At 50.8% G+C, this 20252-nt stretch overlaps 1 protein-coding gene across 1 annotated transcript in view; it reads left to right on the top strand.

The window, feature by feature from the left end:
* The window catches only part of SLIT1 (slit guidance ligand 1), a 159793-nt gene that overhangs the window by 125611 nt on the left and 13930 nt on the right, over positions 1 to 20252 (top strand). The window contains exons 22-27 of the mRNA XM_056120767.1: positions 663 to 731; positions 1571 to 1642; positions 5950 to 6021; positions 6751 to 6822; positions 18255 to 18418; positions 19876 to 20000. Coding sequence (XP_055976742.1) covers positions 663 to 731; positions 1571 to 1642; positions 5950 to 6021; positions 6751 to 6822; positions 18255 to 18418; positions 19876 to 20000 — 574 coding nt within the window. The remainder of the gene's footprint in view (positions 1 to 662; positions 732 to 1570; positions 1643 to 5949; positions 6022 to 6750; positions 6823 to 18254; positions 18419 to 19875; positions 20001 to 20252) is intronic.

Raw genomic sequence — 20252 nt, 5'->3', positions numbered from 1 at the left:
GTGTGTGGCAGGCATTGGGGGGCTGGATGAGGGGTGGATACACAGCCCCTGGCGCCCTGAAATCTCTATTTTTGTGGAGTCTTGGGATGCTGTGGGTTGGGGAGCACTTAGGGTGGACGTGGCCTTGAGGACAGCCACTCAGGTGGCAGAGGAGCTAGTGGGTGCTGGAAGGGGGGAGAGGAGGAGGGGCTGCACCTGAGTCTGAGGCAGGAGCAGGGGGGTGAGGCCGTGGTGGGGATGAAGGTCACCCCCACCGCACTGCCTGCATGGTGAGGAAGGGAAGTGCCTACTGGTGGGGTCGGGGCAGCAGGAGGGCGTGTGACCCCCTGAGCCAGGTGGGGCTTCTGTTGGTGGGTCTCAGGCCCCGGCCAGTGAGGAGGGAGGGGTCTTGAAGCAGGTGTGTCGGGGGTGTGAGCGGCAGGGGGCAGGGCAGGGGTCTGAACTGAGTCTCAGGGAGAGCCCCCCCCCCCATCAGGGAGGAGGTCGAGAGGGCAGGGCAGGAGGAAATGGCTATACATCAAAGCCGGTTTTACCATCTGGTGGCCCCTGGTCAAATGGCCCAAGACATTCCCATGATTTCTCCTCCAGCGGTGGTCCTGGGCTGGCTGGGTGGTCTTCATGGGGAGGAGGACGCCACGCTAATAGCCCTGCGCTCTCCCCAGCTACCTGGACGGGAACCAGTTCACGTTGGTTCCGGGACAGCTGTCCACCTTCAAGTACCTGCAGCTTGTGTGAGTACCTGGCCCTTGAGGACCTCAGGCCCCTCAGAGGACAGGAGGGCTGTGGACGTCCAGCTCTGGTGGCTCTCACTCCCCTGAGTTCCCACACGCCCCTCTTGGGAGGATCCTGGTTATTTTTTTCCCCCACTGAACCCCGTTTCTCTGGGAACATCTGCACATAGACCTGCTTTGCCACCTAGTGGTCGTGCCAGCTCATTGCACCAATCCTGCCTACTCCAGGCTGGGCAGTCAGCCCTATCTCCCCCCGCCTCCCTCCAGAGTCATAATTACTAACCACACGCGAGGATGGAAGGGCCAAGGCAGAGTTAGAGGATGATGTTTGCCTTCTTAGGGGCCCCTAACTTGATGTGAAACATGCTGTGCTTTATGTGTAAAATGGGGTCACCCCCGCCCTCCCCCCGCAAGAAAAAAGGGAGAGGGGGCTGGAGCAATAGCACAGCGGGTAGGGCATTTGCCTTGCACGCAACTGACCCGGGTTTGATTCCCAGCATCCCATATGGTTCCCAAGCACCGCCAGGAGTAATTCCTGAGTGCAGAGTCAGGAGTAACCCCTGTGCATTGCCAGGTGTGACCCAAAAAGCAAAAAAAAAAAACAAAGAGGGGAGAAACCCCATCTTCCTGACACTTGGGGAGCTGTTGGTTCTCCATGGGAGCATCTACGCAGAGGGTCAGAGCCAGGGGGTTCTGGGTAATGGACAGGGGATGGGGACAAGAGGCTCCTGTGAGCCAAGTGCCCCCATCCTGCCCGCCGGCTGGGGTGGCCTCGGCAGAGCAGGGCTGGGGATAGCTGGGTGCTTCTTCCCAGGGGGCCCCATGTTTGTTTTTTCCAGGGATCTGAGTAACAACAAGATCAGTTCCTTGAGCAACTCCTCCTTCACCAACATGAGCCAGCTGACCACCTTGTGAGTGTGGGCCGAGGGCGGGCGGTGGGGTGGGGTGGGGGTGAGGGGCACCTTTACAGCCTCCAAGTCTTTCCCGCAGGGCACAGGCTCCCTCACCTGGCAGGACTGTGCCAGCCCGAAGAAGACTCAAAAAATACTTTATTTGCGAAACACTGTGTAGGTTTGAAAAAGTGCAGGAGATAGAAATGCCGAGTTGAACCAACCACATACAGCTAATGTGTGTGAACACCTCATCCCTGCTCTGTCCCTTCCGATCCTTATTCCTCCCTCCTGACACTAACTCCTGTGACAGTCACTCTCGTGCTCTTGCCTCCTGTTTCCTGGTGCTGGCGGTAGATGCAGGCTCCCACTGATCAGGCGGGTGCCATCCCACTGAGCCACCTGGCCAGCCCAGCGTTACTGAATGTGGGGCTTGGGAAAGGGTTCTGAAGGTGCAACGACCAAAACTTAACTAGGAACCAAGTGCACTGTGAATCTGAGGGCTTTCTGGCAGCATCTACCCTCATTGCATTTTTCAGGCCAAAGAGGGTTGCGAGCGGGAAACACTGATGAAGCCCTGACCCACGGCTGTGGTGCTTAGTCAGTGATGCTTCCCCCAAGGGGACATGGGGCAGCACCTGAAAGTCTCCTTGTCCCAGCCTGAGGAGAGCTGAGGAGCTACAGGAATCTCCCAACGCACCAAACACCCCCCCCCCCCCCCCGCCAGCAAGGAGCTGTCCATAGTGCTGAGATCCTGGTCACCTAAGCCATGACAAGCATGTCTCATTTCTCTTGTCGGTATTTCATAATGGAGTTATGAAGTCTGATTTTTTAAAATTTTTAAATTTTTTAATGAATTATGAGGTACAGTTACAGATTTACAAACTTTTGTGCTTATGTATTTCAGTCATACAATGATCGAGTACCCATCCCTCCACCAGTGCCCATTCTCCATCACCAATGATCCCAGTGTCCCTCCCATCCCACCCTCTCCCCCCCCCCCGCCTCTGTGGGAGGCGCATTCCCTTTTACTCTCTCTCTCTCTCTCTCTCTCTCTCTCTCGTGAAGGCTGATTTAATATCTTACTGCACACTCAGCACAGCGTGTAGAGCGTTTGCCTTGCTTGCGGACGACCCAGGTTCTATTCCTCTGTCCCTCTTGGAGAGCCCAGCAAGCTACCAAGAGTATCCCGCCTGCATGGCAGAGCCTGGAAAACTCCCCATGGCATATTCAATATGCCAAAAATAGTTACAACAGGACTGGAGCGATAGCACAGCACAGGTAGGGCATTTGCCTTGCACACGGCTGACCTGAGTTTGATTCCCAGCATACCATATGGTCCCCTGAGCACCACCAGGAGTAATTCCTGAATTCATGAGTCAGGAGTAAACCCTGTGCATTGCTGGGTGCGACCCAAAAAGCAAAAAAAAAATAGTAACAAATCTCACAATGAAGACATTACTGGTGCCTACTCGAGCAAATCGATGAACATTGGGAGGACAATGCTACAGTACTACCGCACACTCAGAGTTCAGTTTGGTGCCTTTTTCTTGAACGTTTTGGGTCATACCCAGCAGTGCTCAGGGGTTCTTCCTGGCTCTGCACTCAGGAGTTACTCCTGGCGGTGCTCAGGGGACCATATGGGATGCTGGGAATCGAACCCGGGTCGGCCGCGTGCAAGGCAAACACCCTACCTGCTGTGCCATTGCTCCAGCCCTCGTTGCTACCTTTTGACATAGGTTCACACCCATGAAACCATCACCACCATCGAGGAATGACCATTTCCATGAGCCCTCAAAGCTGCCTTCTGCCCCTGGTAATTCCCAGACACTTTGATCCCTCCCCGACCTGGGCACCCACTTTCTGTAGCTGGGTTTGCATTTCCTAGAGTTTTATCCAACTCATTCAATGCCTCCCAGTTTTTCTTTGGCTTCACGGTCACGGTCCTCCCGTTATTCATTGATTTGCTCGAGCGGGCCCAGTAACATCTCCATTATGAGACTCGTTGTTACTGTGTCTGGCATATCGAATACGTCATGGGGAGCTTGCCAGGCTCTGCCGTGCGGGCGAGATACTCTCGGTAGCTTGCCGGGCTCTCCGAGAGGGGCAGAGGAATCAAACTCGGGTCGGCCATGTTGGCTGCGTGCAAGGCAAACGCCCTACCGCTGTGCTATCGCTCTAGCCCTCTTTGGCTTATTTTTTAAAAAATAATTTATTTTATTGAATCGCTGTGAGATAGAGCATTGCAAAGCTGTTCATAATTGGGCTTCAGCGTACAGTCTTCCAACATCCATCCCTGCACCAGCGTAATTCCCCAGCACCAGTATCCCCAGTTTTCCTTCGGCTTCTTTCAGCCCACACAGTGTCTCTGAAATTCATCCACATTATGGCACATCTTGGTGGTTCCTTCCTTTTTTATTTGTGAGCACCTGTATCCCACAGGGTGGAGGAATGAGCCTTCGGTGCATGAATGGGCATTTGGGGGTTCTTACAAATACAGTTTCCTTGATAGTTGATCTGTGTTTGCCCTCGAGGGAGTCGCTAATTTGGGAGCATTGAGGAGACAGGTTTAACCTGAGGGTTCTGGAGACTGAAACACTAAATCAGAGTACCAGCCTACTGATTTTTCAAAAAAAATTTTTTTTGTATTGAATCACCATGAAATAGTTACAAAGCTTTCATGTTTGAGTTTCGGTCATACAACGATCAAATACACATCCCTTCACGAGTGCACATTTTCCACCACCAAAATCCCCAGTATCCCTCCCATCCCAACCCCTTCCCTGCCTGTGTGGCAGACAAATTCCACAATACTCTCTCTCTACTTTGATTACATTCAATATTTCAACACCAGTCCCACCATTATTATTTGGAATTTTTCCACCACCACTCAAACCTACCAAAGAGGCAATGCTAGACAGTTTGTTTTGTATTGCTTGTTATGAATAGCATATAATGTCCTGCAGACCCAAGAGCAGCCGTGTGCTCCTGAAATTCCAAAATTTTAATAATTAGGGTCTGGAGAGATCTCTGCAGTGAGCTGCTCATTTCTGAGATTTGTTTGTATGTCTCTGGATCATGGCTGTTTAGGAGCTTAATATGTACCGGGGGCAGTTTATAGGCATCATCTCAGAGTCCCATAGGGGCGGGGCTAAGATGAGGGACCAGCTCCTCCCCTGTCCCATGAGGCCTAGCGTTTGCCACTACTGCTCCCGCATACCTGGGCTTCTTTTTGGGTTTTGGAAGATGGTGGTCACCGAGATTCCTAGGGGGCAGGTGGAGGGACAGCACCTGCCCCTGTCTGGAGTAGCCAGGCAAAAGTGGCCTATTGCAAAGTCTGGAGGCATCTTTGCAGCAAGTTGCTTGGTTCTGAGATTGTTTGTGTGTCTCTCCCAGCCCACTTATTTAATAAAAAAAAAATTCCTTTATGGCCAGAGAGAGAGAGAGAGAGAGAGAGAGTACCAAGGTTAAGGCACTTCCCTTGCTGGTGGCTGATCCAGGTTCAATCCCCAGCACTTCAGATGACGTCCCCCTGCCCCCTCCCCACCAGGTACCACCAAGAGTGATCCCTGAGTGCTGAGCCTGGAGAAGTTCACATAATTGAGCTCCAGCTGGCCATGGCCCCAAAACACCAAAATAAAGTCATTTCACCCGCTGGACCCCGGTTTACTGACCTCCAGGTGGAGATGAAGGTGGCACCTTCTCACCACCCCTGCGTCCTAGTGTAGAATGTCGCCTGTGCCCTGGGAGGGCTGGGCTGAGGTGGTGGCTGCCGGGCGGGTATCAGCTTCATAGTGAGCTCACCTCTGCCCCGGACAAGTGGACATAGCCCCCGAGGGGCTGCTCAGTTCTCTATGGCCCTGTCTCTCCAGGTGGGGTCTTGTTGGGAGCCAGACACTGTGCCGCGGCCTTTTCAAGTTGGTATCATTTGGGTCCCTTGTCTGTAGTTGAGGGAACTGCTCAAGGCCTACAGCATTAGGTGACATGCTTAGGATCTCACAGCTCCAGCTCACACGCAGCCTCAAAGAGCTGAAAGCAAAACCGCCCCAGAGGGGCTGGAGCGATAGCATAGCAGGTAGGGTGTTTGCCTTGCATATGGCCAACCTGGGTTCAATCCTCGGGATCCCATATGGTCCCCCGAGCACTGCCAGGAGTAACTCCAGGAGTAACCCCTAAGCATCGCTGGGTGTGACCCTCCCCCCAAAAAAGGCAAAAAAAAAAAAAAACAACAATATGCCCCAGAGCCTGGGCTGGGTTGTGACACATGTTCTTTCTCTGCTTCCCCTCCCCTCCCCCACCTCCCCGCTTCTCCTCCATCCCCATTGCAGGATCCTCAGCTACAACGCGCTCCAGTGCATCCCGGCCCTGGCCTTCCAGGGGCTGCGCTCCCTGCGCCTGCTGTGAGTCTGTCTTCCCGCTGGGCCCTCCTGCCGGGAACTCAGCGCCTCACCCGTGGGGGTTCGACAAGAGTCCAAGTTTGGGGCTTCCCCTGGGAAGAAACAGGAAGCTCTGAGAAACGGGAGCTGTGGTCTCCAAGCTGTCGTTTGTCGTTACCTGTCTGAGTGGGGAGCGGTTGTAGCCCCTTGCTTTCAAGGGAGTCTTGGGTTCTGGTGGACAGTGTTTGCCTGCAGGAGATCTGGGCAATGTTTTTTAGAATTCCCACTGTGAGGCTGTTACCAGGGGACCAGCACTGGCTGTCCTTCCTGCCTGCTGTGAGGCCTCAGTTCCACCTAGGCAGGCTGGTGGACTCACTCCACACTCTCAGTCTCTCCTGGGTGGGCTGGCGGTCCTCTCCTCCATGAGCTGTCTTTGGAGTAACTTCCTCACCGTGTAGAAACCTGCCCCTCAGGCTCCTCAGCCAGGAGTGGAAGGCACAGGCCTGTCCTTCATCCTTTGGGCCACAAACAGGCCCCAGACTTGAGCTATTTAGGAAATGAAATCCTCCCTCACGCTGAAGTGCAGGAGCCTTGGGGTTATCCGGGGCTCTCCCTCCCGAGCCTGTGTCCACACTGCGGGTCTCTGAGCATTGGCAGAGATGGGCGGGTGGTGGCTGCCCCCAGGAGGCTGGACCCTGGGCTCTGGTTCATGGAGTGTGTCTGGACGTGGCGCCAACAGCTTCTTCTCCCCAGGTCCCTGCATGGCAATGACATCTCTACCCTCCAAGAGGGCATCTTCGCAGACGTGACCTCCCTGTCTCACCTGTGAGTTGCTCTGTAGCACTGTCCTCTTGTTGTTCATCGATTTGCTCACGCGGGCACCAGTAACATCTCCATTGTGAGAGTTTGTTGTTACTGTATTTGGCATATCGAATACGTCATGGGTAACTTGCCAGACTTTGCTGTACAGGCGAGATACTCTTGGTAGCTTGCCGGACTCTCCGAGAGGGGTGGAGAAATTGAACCCGGGTCAGCTGCATACAAGGCGAACGCCCTACCCATTGTGCTATCGTTCCAGCCCCACCTGTGTGTAAATCAGGCCAATTCTCAGGGCCTCTTTGGACAAACTAACCAGGCTTGGACTCCAGGAGGGACACCCACCTTCCCGCATGGCGTCCGTTGGTTCCCTCTCCCTAAAGCTAATTTTATCTACAAACCTCAAGCGCTTCATTTCAGACCCTCACACTTTGAGTTGAGGGTGGGGCTGGACCACCAGTCCTGGCAAACAATGACATGTTGGTCTTGGGCCTTTGCTTGTTGCTGAGAGCTACCCCTGGGCTCTGCCCCATCATCCTGCTTACTGCACTTGGGGCTGCAGTTTCCGAGTCCCACACAGGAAATGTACAGAAGGTGTGAGTTGCTCCCAAGGTTGCTCTGCCCGGGAGGGCCCAGAGTCTGGAGTCTGAGAACCCATGCTCCCTAAGACTGCACTATCCTCCCGTTGTTCATCGATTTTCTCGAACGGGCCCAGTAACGTCTCCATTGTGAGACTTTGTTGTTACTGTGTTTGGCATATCGGATACGTCACAGGGAGCTTGCCAGGCTCTGCCGTGCGGGTGAGATACTCTCAGTAGCTTGCCGGGCTCTCCGAGAGGGGCGGAGGAATCGAACTCGGGTCGGCCCTGTTGGCTGCGTGCAAGGCAAATGCCCTGCCGCTGTGCTATCGATCCACAATTAGGGATAAACTCTGAAATTTGCTACCCCAAAGAAGAGGTATCAGTGGACATAGAGATGATCCTAGAACCATTCAGTGGGCGGTATGATGAGGATTCTTTTATTTTATTTTAATCATATCACTGTGAGATACAGTTAGAAAACTTTCATGACTGGGTCTTGGTCATACAGTGTTCCAGCACCCATCTCATCCCTCTGCCAGTGTACATTTCGCACCACCAATGTCTATGGCAGGCCCTCCTCCTCCTCCTCCTCCCTCCCTCCCTCCTCTCACTTCCCCTCTCCCTCTCCCCCCCTTCCCCTCTCTCTCTCCTTTTGGGCACTATGGTTTTCAATACAGATCCTACTGAGAGAGCATCGTGTTTGGTCCTTTACCCACTTTCAGCACACATCATGATGAGGATTGTAACAAGACAGTTCAGCTCCTCAAAGGCTAAGCCCAGAACTGTCAGATGACTCAGAAATTCCACTACTAAGTGTGGATCCCCCCCAAAAACAATTGAAAGCAGGGACTGCAGGAAATGCTAGTATCCCCCTGTTCATAGCAGCATTATTCACACAGCAGCCAAAAAGCAGAAATGCCCAGGGCCGGAGAGATCGTACAGGGGTTAAGGCACTTGTCCATGTGGCCAACCAGGTTTAAAACCTGGCACCACATTTGGTTCCCAAGCCCCGATAGGAGTGATTCCTGAGCACAGAGGAAGGAGTAAGCCCTGAATGTCACCAAGTGTGACCCAAAAAGCAAACATAGAAACAAAAAAGCAGATATGCCCAAGTGTTCATTGACTGATGAATGGATAAAAAGAATGTGCTCTTTACACAATTGGCATATTTTTCAGTCTTAAAAATGGGATTAACTTCTGATATCCTCTGCAACATGGAGGTACCTTATAAAATTATGCCGAGGGGCTGGAGCAATAGCACAGCGGGTAGGGAGTTTGCCTTGCATGCGGCCGACCCAGGTTCGATTCCTGGTATCCCATATGGTCCCCTGAGCACCGCCAGGAGTAATTCCTGAGTGCAGAGCCAGGAGTAACCCCTGTGTATTGCCGGGTGTGATGTATAAATAAATAAATAAATATAGATAAAATTATGCTGAGTGAAATAGTCCAGCCATGAGAGGAGGGAATGTATGATCCCACTAGTACCAGAATCATCTCTGAGTTGCAGGAGGTAGAATGCTTATTGTTAAGGGCAAGGGGAGTTTTTTGGTCTGGGGCAGGGGGGGATTTTGGACCACAGCCAGCAGTGCTCAAGGCTTATTCCTGGGCTCTGTGCTCAGGGACCATTCCTGATAGACTAGGAAACCGTATGGGGTACTGGTAATGGAACCCGGATCAGCTATGTGCAAGGAAATTATGCATGTCTCAGGACCCAGGGGAGTTTTTGTGGAAGGGGTAAGGTGTCTCCCAGGGGTGCTGAGTTTTGGTACCAGATATTGGTGATGGTCACACCACACAAAGAGTGTGACTGATGTCTCTCAGTTGTACTCTTGAAACAGTGACGATAGCATATTTCATAAGGTATATAATGGAGCCTAAAGCAGTTTTCAGGGGCCTCTGGAATCACTGATGGTGATTTTTGACAAACTGACTGGTTGTTCAATGCAAGGACCTGAGGATGTGGCGCTGCTCAGACCCCGTCCCACCTGGGGTGACTGGCATCCACATTACTGGCCTTCTGAGTGCCTCTGGGGCTGTACTTGGTCATGTTTGAGGAATTTGTGGTACTAAGGTCCTCGTGATTTGAATGAAGGCATGTGCCTGGATATCCAGCCCTGCTGCATATTTTTTATCAGAAAAATAAACTAAAAAGCAGCAGACTGGGCTGGAGAGATAGTACATCAGGTAGAACACTTGCCTTGCTTGCAGCTGACCTGAGTTCAATCCCTGGCACCTCATATGGTCCTGTAAGCCCAGCCATGAGTGATCCCTGAGTGCAAAGCCAGGAGTAAGCCCTGAGCACCTCTGGAGGTGACCTCACAGCAAACAAACAGCAGCAGCTGTGGCAGGACCATTTTGCTGAGCTCGGGCTGGAGGCTCAGCCAGAGTCCATACTACAGCAGGGACCAGGGTGTCCCCCAGGTCTTTGCCCCATAACTATGTTCCCAGGCCACCCACCTGAGAGAGCTTTGAGGTCCCCAGCTTTCCCACTTGAGTTCATTCCCTCTGAGATCCTACTGGTTTTTCTCACTTTCGAGACTCCCCCCCCCCCCCCAGAGAATATTAAAACAGTTATTGCATCTGACCATCACAGACCTGGAAAAATACAATGATCATAAGTGCCACTCACTGACGCTCTGCTTGGGGCAGACTCTGTACTCTTTGAGAACTTTACAATGTCTTATTTACTCCATGACAGAATCAAGAAGGAGGTAGGTTTTGGTGGGGTTTATTTCAGGGGGAAGGTTTTTGGGGAGGTGTGGAGGCTTTGGTTTTGGGGCCACACCAGGCGATGCTTAGGGCTTACTCTTGGCTACACACTGAAGAATCACTCCTGGTGGACTTGAAGGATCATATGGGATGTTGGGGATCGAATGGTCAGCCGTGTGCAAGGCAGATGACCCCTCCCCCCTCCCCTCATGCCCCCTCACTGGACCACTGCTCCAGCCCCAGGGGGTTTTGTTCTATGCACCAGCTCCAGGGGTTGGCTGAAACACCTGCGCTTCAGGGCAGTTTGGACACAGTGGGAAAAGGAGTGCAGGGATCCGGCAGTTGGGAGCAGGAGTTGGATGGTGGGGGTGGGGGGGCTGTGTGAGGTGGCAGGTGCCTCATACCCTTTCACAGCCCCAAGTCCCAGCAAGTGAAGCAGCTTCTCTAGTTCTTTAGGCCCAGACGTGAGCAGAACAGGGATTGAACTCATGTGTTTCTGATTGCAAAGTTCTTTGTTAATTCTCTCCTGCCTCAGTAAATGTATCCTGAGTAAACTCAGAGTCAAGGGCTGAGGAATTTGCTCACAATCTGCCCGTTGTGACCACCAGGGAGATTACAAAGGGAACTGGGGAATTGAACGGTCAGAGTGACTTAAGCCTGAGGAGGAAGTCTGAGGCGTTTCCTGGAGGAGGTGCCATTCCTTCAGACACCTACAGAGGAGTTAGGAGCCTGCTCTGGGAGGCGATGTGAGGCAGAGCCCAGGAAAAGGGGCAGCGTGCGCAGGGCATGCAGGCTGGAGGGCGAGCCATGCCCAGGGGTGCCGCTGTATGCGTCCAGCACAGATAGAGGGTGCTGCTTGGCTGAGGGATATGTCGGGCCAGGGTAAGGGGGTGGGGAAAGGGGTGGGGGGAAAACCATGAGTCTAGAAAGTGATGTTGGCATTCACTGCGAAGACCTTTGTGCCCAGCTGAGGGGGTTGGATTTTGTTGACTGAAGAAGGGTGAGGTTTCAGGAAATTGCGGGGAATGCTGATGATATGTGGAGGCTAGAATGGGAGAGGTGAGGCCGGAAGGGGCCCCAGTCGGAGATGATGGTTCTGGTCCAAGGCCAGGCAGTTGGACTTGTGCGTCCTCTGCACGCAGGAGGTCTGGGCTTGGCTCCCAGCACTGCATGGCCCCCAGAGCCTTGCCCGGAGTGACTATGGAGCCCAGGGCTGGAGGTGTAACCCCAGAGCACCACTCCCCAAGCCCCAGAAAAGATAAATAAAGGCAGCAGACGGTTGTGCCCGCTGACATGGAGCCTGGGCCTGCGTGTTTGGTCATTTGGGTTGTCAGTTCACGTTCTGTGCATGTCGAGCCTTCCGGGACCCCAGTGTGAAAGTGCTTCTCTCCAGGAACACTTAAGCTGTCTCCTTGGTCATTGCTAGTCTGCTAGTCTCCTTGGCAACCCCCTACTCCAGCTCCCATTTCGCCCAGCGAGCATCTAGTCTACCTCTCCTGCCCTGGAGCCCCGCCTCATGCATTTCTATGCTTAGGGTTTGAACGTGAACTTGGCTCCTTTGCCTCTTTTCCCGGGAAATCTGAACGAAGCTCAAGCACAGTCTGAGCTTGTCTGCAGCTCAAAAATCTTGAGACTTGATGCTTCGCATGGGAAGTGAACAGGGGCTGGAGCGATAGCACGGTGGATAGGATGTTTGCCTTGCATGCGGCTGACCTGGGTTCAATTCCCAGCATCCCATATGGTCCCTTGAGCACCACCAGGAGTAATTACTGAGTGCAGAGCCAGCAGTAACCCCTGTGCATCACCAGTATGACCCAAAAAGAAAAAAGGGAAGTGGACAAACATGTTTTTGTGCAAATGAAATACCGAAATACCAGAGATGTGTGTGTGTGTGTGTGTGTGTGTGTGTGTGTGTGAGAGAGAGAGAGAGAGAGAGAGAGAAGAACATTGAGGGGCTGGAGCAGTAGTAGGTATAGTAGCAATAGGAGGTAGGGCATTTGCCTTGCATGCATCCAATCCAGGTTCGATCCCCAGCAGGTCATATAAATCTCTCCTGCGAGCCTTCCAGGAGTAATCTGAGAGCACAGAGCCAGGAGTAAGCCCTGAGCACCAAGGGTACACCACCAATAACAAAACAAAAAAGGAAAGAGCTCATGCCTACCTATAAATTCTATAAACTCAAACGTTTTCCAAACTTGCAAGAAGTAAACCAATAAGCAGAGATCGGTGAAGCAGGAGCTGTAGAACAGGTTGTTGGTGTCCCTGGTCAGATGTGTCTGTCCTGGCATCTGAGCCTCCTCTTTCCAGGAAACCTCATCTGTGAGAGAGAAATTTTGTTAGGAAGTATCCTGGCGATCGAACCTTTCCAGAGCTTCACAAGGACCAGGCAGTAGGCTGGAATGGGATCTGTGCTCAGATGCAGGGATGGGAGGTAGGGAGCAGATGGGTGCATGTAACCATGAACCCAGCACCCTCTCTTGGGAAGAGCAGCGGCTGTGACAGAAGGATTTCTTGGGCACTTCCAAGGAGTCAAGGGGAGGCAAGGATGTACCCCTGGCTCCCTGAGAAATCTGGGGCTGGGGCTGGAGCGATAGTACAGCGGGTAGGGTAATTGCCTTGCACACGGCCAAACTGGGTTTGATTCCCAGCATCCTATATGGTCCCCTGAGCACTGCCAGGAATGATTCCTGAGTGCAAAGCCCTGAGCATCACTGGTGTGACCCAAAAAGAAAAAAGATCTGGGGCTTCCCGAGAGTGGCCTCCAATGCTTGCTGTCTGCTGGTCTGGTCCTGTCCTCTGCACAGCAGTGTGGAGGGGATGTAGGCAAGATGAGGGGGAGCTGGTGGAGGGCTGCACATTGACACCCCTCACTGCAGAGTCAGGAGAGTGCATCTGGGGGCTGGCTGCCAGCTTGCAGCGGAACCTCAGCTCTCTTTTCTCCACAGACTTGGTCTTGTCTTTTCTATGTGGACATGTGGATTGGGCATGTCAAGACCGTCACAAATAATAATCCGCCTTCCTGGCCCAGTGCTCTGATTCGGTTGGTCTCTGCTCTTGCTGAATTTCAGATTTACTTTGCGGTTAGCTTGTCTTGGTTCATCTCTCTGGCCACTCACCCACTCAGCAAATATTTCATAGGCGAGGTTCCCCAGTGGCATTGCTGGGGTGGTGGCTCTTTGTTGCTGTACATTAGCTGTGAGTTAGAAAGCTGGATTTCTGAATTGATTACAAATCAGGTGGAGGGGACCAGAGAGATAGTACAGGGGGTAGGGTACATGTGTCAACCAATGCATGTGCACAAGGTTTGGTCCCTGGCACCACAGGCCTCTTGATTATAGTCGAATGCAGCCCTGTGGATGCCCAACCACTCCTGTGATGGCCTTGCAGGTCTCTGAGCACTGCTGGGGTGATCCTGGTGTCCCTGGCACTGTAGGGCCTAAACACCACTAAACACCAGTTCAGTTGACCTTGTATTTCTGGGAGTGGCCCCCAGGTCCCCTTGGGAAACCCTCCATTAAAAAATTTGATGCAGGATCAAGGGAGGTATCTCAGAGGGCTGAGAGAAGCTTTGCATGTGAGAAGCATGGGTTTGATCCTCAGCATTGCATGGTCCCCAAAGCACCAAGCTATGAGTAGCCCCAACACTGCCATGTGAGCCCCCCCAATCCCCGCAAAAGAATCAGAGTTCTATTCCGTTCTATTAGTGAATGGTTTTATAAATCATGGCATGTCCATGTGACAGAATAGTCAGTAGTAAATCATGATAATTTTGACATCACTATTTATTATTTGATGAAAGCACAGGGTAAGGATGGTTTCAGTGTTGTACCTGTATGAACCAGAGAGCTAGGCTGGAGCAGCGGGGAGGAGGAATGCATGTGGATTAAATGGTCTCATCTTTTGTGACAGAAACTTCTTTCCCCTTTAGAAGTCCTTTGCTTTCATTCCCCAGGCTTATGCAGTGCACATGCTTTGAGTCGGGGTATTTGTTCAAGAAATATTTATGGGAGGCCGGCCAGTCGGTATCAGGCATAGTGGGAATGTATGGCTCTTGCTCTCCAGAAGTTTCAGTGGGGTGCAAGTAGCTAGGAGTATATGCAACTACATTGCCTGTGCTGTGGTAGGATGATCGGAAGAGGTGAGGCTCAGATGAAGGGGGGTATGAATTGTAATATGTGTAACCTTGACATTTGTACCTTTGTGGAACAGCCACAAAAGGCATTGTGGGGCCAGTTCCATTAACAGTAGCCCGGCAGGACCTTGGCAAGAACAGATGGAAGAGCTCCTGTTTATCGCATCTCTGCTTTAGAGAAAGAGCTGCAGTTTGGCGGTGTTCATGCTTTCACTGGGGTAGGGACAGTCATCTTGGACTGACAAGTGCCTGGTTGTTGTCAGAACCGTGGTTCAGCTGGGCCTGCTGCTTTTCATGCCCATTGGAGGTCGCATCATCTTTTGTCAGGAAGAATGCCCATTGCCTGAACTCAGAAGTCAGGCCTTTGTAAGAATTGAAAGCTTGAATGGCGGAATGGGAATAGCGTCCCCCGGACAAAAGCAAGGGAAGTGTGGGCTGGCGAGCCACAGCCTCTGCTTTTGAACAGAGACAGGCTGACCTCCCTGGCTCCGGTGTGTCTTGTTCTCATGAAAATCAGAGACACTTCCTCTCTAGGTGCCCCTGGCAGGAGGGGGCCTCCCAGGAAGCAGCAAACTTCTGAGGCCTCCAGATTTACAACAGCCTCAGATTCTGTCTTTCTGACTTTTTTTTTTTAAATGAACCATTAGAGCTGTTTGCGGAGGGCTATGAGCTCTTAAAGTCCTATTTCAGGATGTTAAGAAGGAGCCATCCTAATAAACTTCCATTCCTGACACCTTCTCTTTCCACATTCCCGCAACACCCTACAAAACTATTGTTAAATAATTTCTGTATTTTTTTCTTAAATATCATCATGACAATACCTTGTGCTTTTCATGTTAAAACTATCTAGGGAAAGAAAACATTGAAAAGAAACCATACTTTTTTGGTATTCTTGTAATTGTAAAAAAAAAGGTTTTTTTTTTCTTTTTGGGTCACACCCGGCGGTGACTCCTGACTCTGCGCTCAGGAATTACCCCTGGCAGTGCTCAGGGGACCATATGGGATGCTGGGAATTGAACCCGGGTCGGCCGTGTGCAAGGCAAAGGCCCTACCCGTTGTGCTATTGCTCCAGCCCCCCCAAAAGGTTGTTTTTTAATGTAGTTTTAGGGGGCTGGAATTCAAGTGCCCACCATTCCTTTTTGTCTTCCTCTATGCCCTGCTCAGGGCACAGTGGAATGTGGGGAGCCAGGATGGATGCTGGGAGCGGTCAGGACAGAGAAAGGAAATAGATGTGGCGCGTATTCGCTTTCCCTTCCTAAGCTGCAGTATTCCCTGGACACCCATTCTGGCTTCCAAGTGCTTGTCTTTTTCGCCTGTCTAGACTGCAGGCTCTTTATCAAGTCATAAAGTGAGCCCCAGAGATGTTTAGGGAGCAGCTCCGGGTCACTGGACAGAGAACAGCTGCAGTGGGGGCAGAGTCGTTGCTCGTCAAACACTTTCGAAAAGCATGCATTTATTTCCTGGCCGTGTTCTTGGGGGGGAAATCCCTCCTGCACTTTCATCAGCTAGAATTCATCTCAGGGGACCCACTGCCTCCACAAAGCTGGTTTACTACGCAAAGGTGCCCATTCTCCTAAACAGTAGCCACCTTCAGGTTTTTTTTTTAAAAAAATAGAGCAATGAGCTTCAGGGATGAAACTCTAATTTTTCTAGTGGCTGCACCAAAGAACACTGCCCCCTTCCTTTCCTTAACGCTCTGTTCCTGGGGATCTCTACACTGGCAGTGCTTTCGTGGAATTATGAGCTTGCCCTTCGGACTAGTAAGGCATGAAGAGGTTGTATATGCAGCATGAGGTGTTGGCAGGTGCAGCCTTACACCACTGTGAGGATACTGGGATGCATCCTTGTGGGGAGGGAAGCTATTAACAATTCACAAACCCTTCCTCTGGGACCTGAATCCTGCTTCTAGACATCTGTTCTAGAGACATGTTCACATCCCAGAGTGTCTGACACTAGGGAAATTGCTTAGTTACTATGAGGGCTCCCTTCTATGGGAATCTGTGTAGTAATTTGACAAGGTGAGGGTGTACAGGTTTTTGCACTCCAAATTCACCTGTTTGTAAACCAACTCATTCATCTGTTTGCGCTTTAAATTTATACATTTGCACTCTGGATTTACCCTTTTGCAAATCAAACTCACCCTTTCTCAGGTTAAAAGCTTTATAATACACATAAATCTAACATGAAGATATTATTAAAAGGAAATATTTTATTTCATATGTATAATAAATAGTTATTTAATGTCATACTTATAAATGCTTCATTTGTAATGGTCTTACTGGTGCTCATGTTAATTTCATGTACATATTCATAAAATAATCATGACAATTTATAGATATAGTAGTTATAACAGAATAATTGATAGCACCTACCAAATGTTCACAGTTTGAAAATCCAAAATATTTCTCACAGAGAACTTAATTTTTTTTGGAGGAGGGGGAGGGACTGGGACCGCACCTAGGGGTGCTCAGGACTTACTCCAGGCTCTTGTGCTCAGTGTTCTCAGGGGACCATCTGCGGTGTAAAGGACCAAACCCAGGTTGGCCGCATACAAGGCCATGCTCTACCCACTATACTATCTCTCCAGCCCATGAATTTAATTTTGAGAAAGTTTCTTCGAAGGTTTTCAGCATGGGGTGGGGGACTATGGAGGTAGAAATAATAAAGTGTGTCTTTCCTGACCAACAAGTTCACATACTTCCTAGGTTTATGCAGGCTTACATTGTCCAAAAACAGCTACACATCTTCCAGATTATCTTCATTCAATTTCTGTAGTAATCGCTGAAGAAATTCACAAAGAATATTTGAAGTAACTGTAGAATGTACAATGACTTCATGCCACACCATTCTTTGAGTGTTTATTGCTACGAGTGGGAAAACATTTCATCCTGTATTAATTGGTACAGTTACATGAGCTCTGCACTCAGGAATTACTCTGGGCGGAATCAAACCCGGCATACCATTCACCATTCTACCATCCACTAAGCATTTTATTAAAATATTTTTTATCATGACCAATAGTTATAAAATCAGTTGAATCATTGAACAATTGAACTTCTTGATGGTTCTTATGATGTTAGTCAGACAAAACGCACTTTTTAATTCCTAACTCCATACTCTCCAGTGAACTACATCAAAGAAGTTTTGTCAAAAATTAAGTTCTGGGCAAGAAATATTTTGGTTGATCCTTTAAACCATGAACAATTAGTAGATGTTATCAATCATCTGTTACAACTAGTATACCTACAGATTGTCATAATCACAAATAAGATGTTGCCACAAGCAGCAGAAAAATCATTATAAATAAAGCTTTAAGTAATTATTTCTGGCATTAATTATTATTACATGCATGCAATAAAATGTTTCATTTTAATAGCTTCACATTGGATTTATTTGTATTATAAGGCTTAAGAAAACACATGTGTTGGGGCTAGAGAGATAGTTCAGCCAGTAAGACACTTGCCTTGCATGCAGCCAACTGAGGTTCTATCCCCAGCATCCCGTTATGCTCCCCTAGGCTACCAGATGTGATTCCTGAGTGCAGAGCCAAGAGTAAAATCTGAGCACCACAAGGTATGGCCCCAAAACTAGCAAAACAAAACAAAAAAAGGGAAAACATCTTTGTGAGAAAATTTGACTTGCAGAAGGGTGAATTTGACTTGCAAAAGAGTAAAGTTTAGAGTCCAAAGCCTATATCTACATGTGCTGACCTGGAAAGATCTCCAGACATGCTGTGGAGTGACAACCAGTCATCTGCATCAGTAATGATGTGAAGTGGGTGGATATAAGGGAAGAGGAAATGGTATAAATATGGGACAGGACTGGAACCTAAGCACGGTCCCCATGTGACTGGTTGGCAGGGGCAGGGTGTGATCTTTCTATAATCTGAATGCATTGTGCTGACCACATCTCCGATGCTCACAAATGAGCTCCTGGCATAGGGTCTAGAACCCTCCGTGCCCAGTGGGGGAGGATCCCAGGAAGATACAATGTCTGCTTCTCTCCACTCTCTAATGCAGGGCTATTGGTGCCAATCCCCTGTATTGTGACTGCCACCTGCGCTGGCTCTCTGGCTGGGTGAAGACGGGTTACAAGGAGCCAGGCATTGCTCGTTGCGCTGGACCCCCGGACATGGAGGGCAAGCTGCTCCTCACCACACCTGCCAAAAAGTTTGACTGCCAAGGTGAGCCCCTGAGCATAATAGGGGGGCAGTGGCCACTGGGCCCAGACCACCTCCTGCTGTCGGGGTCTCCCTGCCCGCGCTGGCCTGTGGTGGCAGGAGTGAGGCTCCTACAGTTTTGTCGCTAGTCCTGACATGCACCCAACAGAAAATGCTGAGCAGAAATGCTCAGGCTGAAAGGGCTTTTATCCTTCTGCAGGGTTATGTAAGGAAAAATAAAAGTAGCAGCGGCATCTCTGCAAGCTGTCTCCATGGGGCCAACACTCAGGCCTCTTTCTAGTAGGAACACTGCTCAGCAATTAGCCTAACCCCTGAGTGGCCGAACCCAGCTGCCACGACTGACATTTGCAGAGCCTGAATGCGTGCATGTGTGTGTCTGTGTGTGTGTGTGTCGGGGGGACGGGCGGTGGCTGGGGAGTCCCCCTCCACTGCCAAGGATCCTTTCAGGGGGTGATTGATGAGTGATGGACAGCAGTGTGTGCAGGGACACAACTGGGGGAGGACCCAGGGGCCAGGGGTAAGACCCTGCCTTCCACAAGTTTGTGCACCCCCATCAGAAGGCAAATCACACACACACACACACACACACACACACACACACACACACACACACGCACACAGAGCCCTGAAGGATGAAATTCCAGTTCAGAGTGTCCCATCTGTGGCCTGGCTGTTGGCAGCAGGCCAATTTAGGTTGGAATACATTTGATTCCTATTTATCTAATGGGCTGGATTTGGTACCGGTTGGTTCAGTTTTGTTTTAATTTCTTATTGAAACAATAGGAAAGTACACAGATCAGAGGTAAGGGTCTGTCTGAATTTCCAAAAACGGAACATATCCAGGTAACCAGCACACAATCAGGACCCAGACACCCCACCCTTACCCCAACACACACACACACCCAGTATCTGGAAAAGTCTGCCGATTCCTGTAGAGTAGGAGGCCCCTCAGGGGGCCACTCAGACACCTGGCGGCCAGTTCCGCCCATCACCAGGTTCAGGGTAGAGTGATATGTGTGTCCTGCAGGGCCCGAGAAGGCCTGGCTCAGAGCTGGGGAGGTCCAGGAGAGGCTCCTTGTTAGCTCAAACACTTGGAGGCGCCTGAGTCCTTTCCTCTGGGGGGCTCCTAGCAGAGCTGGGCTTGGTGCTGTGTGGGCACCGTGCTTAATGAGTGCCCCTTGAACACCTTCAACTGAGCCTTCTAACATGAGTCATTACAGCTATAGCAATAAGGCTGCGAGTATGTGTGTCTGTGTGTAGGGGTGGAGATAATAAGTCAGATTAATAGCCCCCCCCCAAAATAATACAAAGTTGAAAAAGTGTAAAGGGTGTGAGTGATCCGCAGGAATGCAGGGGAGAGCTGCAATCCTGGGGGAGCTTCCCAGCCTAGTCTGCAAGATTGAGGCACTGTGGGGAGGGGGCAAGTGAGGGGCTCACTAAGATCCTCCCTCTGTCCTCAGGTCCCCCCACCCTGGCTGTCCAGGCCAAGTGTGACCCGTGCTTGTCCAGTCCATGCCAGAACCAGGGCACCTGTTCTAATGACCCTTCGGAGGGGTACAGGTGTGCCTGTCCCAGCGGCTACAAGGTGAGTGGGGGGCGGGCTGTGGGTTGTGGGTGTGGGGAGATGGTGTTGATCCTCCACCCCTGCTGAGCCAGGCTCAGAGCTCCAGGGGCCCTGAAACTGATGGGTGAGGGCTGCCATTTGTGATAGACTCTGTGGGAGCATGTAATTGACATGACCATGTAATCAACATGTAATCCACATGTAATTGATTTGAGAGCATGCAACTGACATGTAATTGATAGGAGCATGTAATCAACTCTAGCCCCCAGTGTA

This window comes from Sorex fumeus, unplaced genomic scaffold, assembly GCF_029834395.1.
Source record: "Sorex fumeus unplaced genomic scaffold, SorFum_2.1 ptg000043l, whole genome shotgun sequence".
In the NCBI taxonomy this organism is placed as follows: domain Eukaryota; kingdom Metazoa; phylum Chordata; class Mammalia; order Eulipotyphla; family Soricidae; genus Sorex; species Sorex fumeus.
The sequence above is the reverse complement of the archived record's forward strand: the minus strand, read 5'-3'. Positions and strand labels throughout refer to the sequence as shown.